Here is a 6,213-nt window from a genome sequence, read left to right as displayed (position 1 = left end):
TGGACTTTCATCCCTTTAGCATAACAGGCAGCGGAAGTTCCCCACACCGTACTAGTCTGAACTTACGAGCATACAAATAACTACTCTGTATTTACCATATTTTTTTTCATTCTAAATGCGAAAGTTGATAAAATAATGACACCTAAGAGCACTGTTCCATCTAAAGTTTGAAAACAGAAAGACAACGAGAAAGTTTCTGACTATTAAAGAAACGCTAAAGGTGCTCTATGGGTTTGAAAAAGTAAAAAAAAGAAGTGTCGAAGGTAGCATGACAATTAGGTGTGAGTGAATCTTCCATATGTACAATTGAAAGTCAAACTCCGTAAAGGTTCGCCGAGAAGTGTCTAAACAAAATGCAAAATTTATGAAAATGGAAGTCTTGTATTGAGAATCAAAGAAACCAAAAAGAGGGGTATTGCCATTTGCCATAGATGGAAACGTTAAAAAAGAACTAAGGAAAAGCAATTGTATTTAAAAATAGAAAAACTATTTGATCACGCAGCATAAATCATCAACATATTCGTTTTTAAAGTTACAAATATCATTACTGGATATATACAGTATTACATTGTATTATTACTGCATTCTGTACGTACTGTACTGCTTTATTTTGTGCATCTCTTTCCCGTTGATCACCGATTTTGTGCATCGTAACAGTATTTTATGTTGATTAAAACAGCTTTTTTAGAAATAAAAATAAACATTCAGTTCTTTATGCAAGAAACGGTAATGTATGGTTAGGAATGGTTTAAAATAGTTTGAGGTAGTGTTAACAAGTATCTGAAAATAATTAGGTATGTTTATAAAAAAATTTACACGTACCCTTTTCTACAACGCGAAATTTCTACTTACGCGAGGGATCTTAGAACGCATCTCTCGTTTAAGTCGGGACTCGACGGTATAGATCTTGAAAAAACAATATTACTTTACGCATAACAGTACTTACCTGTCAACAGGAGCGACCGAATGACACTTTAATTTTCTACCACGGCTAAGGACGTGCGGGTACTGCTAGCTTAAAAATAAACAATAACATTACCTTTTTGTGTGGTAAAACACCAAGTATGTATAACGTGTCTAAAACCGTTCAACTGTTCAATTGCTTATATAGGAAAAATTAATTAAATGTGTATTTCGGACAGAAAGTTATTTCGAATTGTTAAACTTGAACTTAAAAACAGAAGAAAAAAATTGCTCAAGAATTCAATTTTATTTCAGCTTAATTTTAAGTTTGAGACTTGCTGAATAAAATGAAGCGAGTGTTCAATGATAAAAGCTCATAGTAGAAGAGGAAAACGATTTAAACTTTATTCATCTTGAGAAGGATCAGCTTTCAGCAAATTTTCATCTTCCGGTTTTGTTAAAAAGTATAATCTTTAAAAAAAAAAATATAACCTCTACTGACATTTACATGAAAATATGAAATTGAAATGTTTTCTAATTAAAAAAAAAATTTAAAAAAAACATTTTTTTTTACGAAGGTTTTACTTAAAATACCCAATTGAGTACATCTAGGTTGAAGAAGTTCTAATTACAGTACATTGTACATAGAAAAAGAATACTGAGTTTTTGTCAAGTTTTATTTTTCACGAACAAAAACATACAAACAGCATATACACAAAAAAAGTAATGAAATGAAAATAGAATAAATAGTACAACGCAGTACTCAAGCTTTCGTTGACATGAAAGCAATGCGCAATTTTGAGGAGTATTTTCAAAACTATCAAAGCTCTCTTTTTTCGTGTTTATTGCTTATTGGAATACATTATTAAGAATATACCGTCCTTAAAGAACGTGTAACATTCCTAAGCATAAGTTACTTCAATTTCTTTTCCATTCACTAATAATATGGTTTATTGAGATGTATTAAGTACTGCGGTAATGGAATGATGCAAAAATAGCAAAAAAAAAAGAGAAAAAAAGAGTTGAATAAATTTCAATAACTAATCCCCTGATTTTTTTAAAGGAATTTTTCCTTGAATAACTATAGCTGTAACCTTTTTGTCATACAGATTTTTAAAAAAATCAAAAACCTTATTGATATACCTATTTTTTCATTCATGTAAAAAAAAAGAATGAATCTAATTTTTTTTTTCGAAAAGTCTCCCTAGAAAAATGATTTGATCTAAAATGAGGAACTTTGTAGAATTCCTAAAAAAATATTAGATATACACAAATTTAGCATAAATATACTTTTCAAAACCCTATGGACCAGATATCTGTAGATAAAACTACTAACACAAAAACTGTTTATGACAAATATAAATGTGTATACTATATATGCAAAATTATACACATATTTTTTCAATGAAAACTTTACATGATTTTTACATAGCTCATTGATCTTGTTCAACAAGACTTGTGTAAATTCACCGTTGAAAATCATCGGCTGCAGCAACAAATAAAATATTACTTTAAAAAAATCCAGTAAACTTCAAAATATAGCCACACAAAAAATGTTCATTATTTCGAACAAGTACGTACACAACGATCACTCTTAAAAGGAGGTATGATGTCGCAGACCAAATAGAATACAATTTTGATTACGAAATCATAGCTGCCCCAGAAACCTTGCACTGAATGTAAAATAGTATTTAAATATATACTATCTCGGCCAAGAAGAAGAATCCAGTGTTCCAGGCATGCAGTGCCTCTAGCGGCGAAACTAAACTTAGGAGGATGCAGGCTATCTGTCGGCCATTTAAGGTCAGACGCCTTAGGAGCTAAACGTGTTAGATCAGGTCGCTTGGTGCTTAGAGCGTCACCTGTACGCTCTACCGGAATTGCAATGGCTGGAAGACATAGGTCGGACAGGAGTTACATAAGAGACAAAGAGAACAACATGTGGGCATTAGCCGCCATTTTGGGTGAGAAAACGAAACAGAATTGGTCCTATCTTCTTGGCCGAAGCTTGGGGATATATCCACAAGATAAGTTCAGTTCAATGTTCTTTTTCGATGCTTCATTTGAACTGCCTGTGGATTTCAGCATTTGAACAACTTTTTACACTTTCCGATTTCCGTAGAGAGAGCGCCGGCCTTGAATACATTCATTTTGGGTCGCATGTGCTTGGGAACTAACTTTTCAAGAACGCTAGAAAGAGAAGACAAATAAATAAATGTTTTGAAAAATCATTCGTCTTTCATCATCAAGAAATATAACTAAATCATTTACGAGTCATGATTAATAGGAGATATATAAAATAAGTAGAAAATGAGTAAATAAAGTTTAATCTTCAGAAAAGAAGTTCGTAATAATAAAAAAATGGACAATAGTGTTAATACTTCGTCAATTTTACACGAGTTATGAGAAAATTCTTTGTTGTGAAATCTGTTGGAGGTTGGTATTAATATCAAAAAAAGAGCCCATATCGTTAATATTTATTTTCGTTATTAGATTACATTTACTCTCATTAATCAGAACTGATATATTGACCGACTGAGCCTTTCTTCAATTGCCATTAAAGTTTTTTTACTTCAAAATACACGTTACGATATTTTACACAATAAAGGGGGGGGGGTATTTTTAAAACAAATTTTTACTTAGAAAAATAATACAGTAAAACCTGTGAAGTTGACCACCCTTGTAAATTGACCACCTGTCTAAGTTGATCACTTTTTTCAGGCACAGAATTAGCACTTATCATATAAATCAACCTTTGTAAGTTGACCACCTGTTTATGTTGACCACTAAAGTAGTGCACCGCAAGTGGTCAACTTACACAAGTTTCACTGTAATAAATAATAGTAAGTTATTTTGCAAAGTACGGATTTACTTCAAAGAAACTGCAAATACTTATATGTCCTGTAAGAGCAAAATTTTTGTAAAGTTATGAGCGGATTCAACCTGTTCTACAAAATTTTATTTCATATGACTAGGAACACATCTTTCATGCAGTTATTCTATTTATATTATTGGTACATAGGCCGTATACATTGCAGTGCATTCATTATTATCTTTTAAACCTTAAACTAAAAAAAATTGTGTTGAATTTAATAACGAAGAGCTTGAATCTTCCCAAGAAGATTCTGTGAACAGTTCAATTAACGAAAAATAAATCAGTCCATGTGCAGTGGATTAAACTTTTGACTTATTACTTTAATTACATTTTGGGGCTAAAAAATAAAACCTCCCATTTCAAAACACCCACATATATATAGAAAAAGATTTAAGGTCAAATTTCTATTTGCTGCCTTGAGTCCCGATGAGGAAGGAACTTTTTTTTTCTCTTTAACTAATTAATGAGATAATGTATCGCATTAGTTCGAAAAGTACATCGCATATATTGAATGGACTATTGCAAATTAAAGAAAATCAGATTCTTCTTTCTGTTAATCTTTCTTTATTTTCGCATTTTCAATTCGTGCTCTATAGTTTAATTTGAGTCTAGCCAACAATTTTTTTATCGAAAATTACATCATCCGTCATACAACCGCCAGCTTAAGTTGAATAAATATATTGATTTTTTTTTTATTTTTATAGTAATGGATTGGCATAGCAGTTTTACTTAATAAACTTCGAATGAGGAAATCAAATTATAGTTCAAATTTTACTGTCTCACAATTTTTCTTAATTAAGTTACTTCTACAGATAAGCATTTAGCAAGGAATGTGACTGAAGTTGAGAAAAATAATTTTAAATACAAAAAGAAAAAAGTCCTTAGTACTGAAAACAATTGAGTGGTTTTCCTTCTTTGATGTTATCTAGGACTATAAAAATAGAAACTATCTAGTTATCACATTTAGGAAAATAAACATTTTACTAATAATACTTACAGAACAACAGCGCCTTTTCCTTTTACGTCACTGACAGCAGTTCCAAATTCACAGATGATCCTGTTCATGCATTCTTCCTTTTCAACAGCGGTTCTGTACAAGGAGTAGTATTTCTCCAGTTTGTCTTTGTACTCTGTGATTAGGGACAATGGATGCTTCTGGGAGTCAGTAGACCTCTTGTTTCTGCTTCCAAGATTGCTGGTGATGGTAGGAACAAGCATGGTCAGTCCAGCAAGCGCTAACATGGGCATGATCAAACTTCCTAATCCCAACCTCCTACTAGGAGTACCATAACCCTGTGGCATGAAACCAGATGCTCCACCATATTGTCCTGCAGCACCACCACCATATCCTGTCAGCTGAGCAGCATATTGAGCAAGAGTGGAACTTTGTGGGGCGTAATTAGCTACAGCTGCGCTGCCAGCAGGATAGCTTCCAGCACCATAGGCTCCTGGCATAGCAGCTGCTGCATAACCTGCAGCTGGTACAGCTCCGTAAGCACCAAAAGCATTAGCTCCTGCTAATCCAGAAGCAGCATTCAGGCCACCAGTGCCTAAACTGTAGCCATTAGCAAGACCATACTGGCTTAGCTGGTTCAGGGCTCCAGCGTAAGCTGCATCTTGAGAGGTATAGGCATCGCTGGCTTGAGCAGCATGGTAGCTGTTCTGGGTCGAATCCTGGCTCTCGTAAGGATTACCATTGGCAGGTGCAGTAGCATAGTTGTGTGTAGAGGAACTGGCGTAGGCGTTGTCCTGTCCCTTCTCTTGTACTGGGTAGTAGTAGTAGTAGAGGTTTCCTTGAGATTGTTGCTGAGCCTTGTATGCATTGGCAGCTTCTGAGGCATCAAAGGCTGCGCTGCTGTAACTGTTTGAAGAGGGCCGATGGAGAGTAGACTGGTTGACCTCCTGAGGATCCACCAGATCCTGGGCTAGGATCTTCCCTCTTTGTACTCGTGGACGATGATGCAGCTGGCGCCGCAGCATGGGCCAGAGCTCCCATCAGCAACAAACCGCACCACACTCGAAGCATGACCCCTAAAACAAAAAGAAAATTGTGAAATTTAAAAGTGCGCTAACAAACAGCAAATATAAGATGCCCGTGCTAAAATGAACAAAATTTAGTCGATTAATACGTCAGCTTACTGACAGATTGAGCTACGAAATGACGTTTTTAAGAATTATTTTCAAAGAAGATTCTCACAAAATGTTTTAAGTTTTAATCCGTGTTCTATGATAAATGTTAATCGGATTTGCAGTTAATGAAAACATAAGTATGGCTATCTTCTCCAAAATAAGTGCTTTCAAATATTTCAAGACGAATTTCTTTATTTTAGTTTTTTTTTTTCATTCCTAAGCATTTCTAGAAAAAGAAAAAAAAAAATGTGATCAATATGACCCAAGCGTGATGTATCAACACGACCCTAACCACGCCCTTATAT

The 6,213-nt window shown here is 34.2% G+C and overlaps 1 protein-coding gene across 1 annotated transcript; it reads right to left on the bottom strand.

Annotated features, from left to right (window-relative positions):
- Positions 1 to 1,582: 1,582 nt before the first annotated feature.
- Positions 1,583 to 5,804, bottom strand: LOC129226395 (spidroin-2-like). Its single transcript, XM_054860996.1, is given in 3 exon segments — positions 1,583 to 3,093; positions 4,776 to 5,650; positions 5,652 to 5,804. Coding segments are annotated over 3 exon segments (1,137 nt in total). The 3' UTR covers positions 1,583 to 2,984.
- Positions 5,805 to 6,213: the final 409 nt, after the last annotated feature.

Source organism: Uloborus diversus, chromosome 7 (assembly GCF_026930045.1).
Source record: "Uloborus diversus isolate 005 chromosome 7, Udiv.v.3.1, whole genome shotgun sequence".
Classification (NCBI taxonomy): domain Eukaryota; kingdom Metazoa; phylum Arthropoda; class Arachnida; order Araneae; family Uloboridae; genus Uloborus; species Uloborus diversus.
This window is presented reverse-complemented; position numbering and strand designations above follow the sequence as displayed.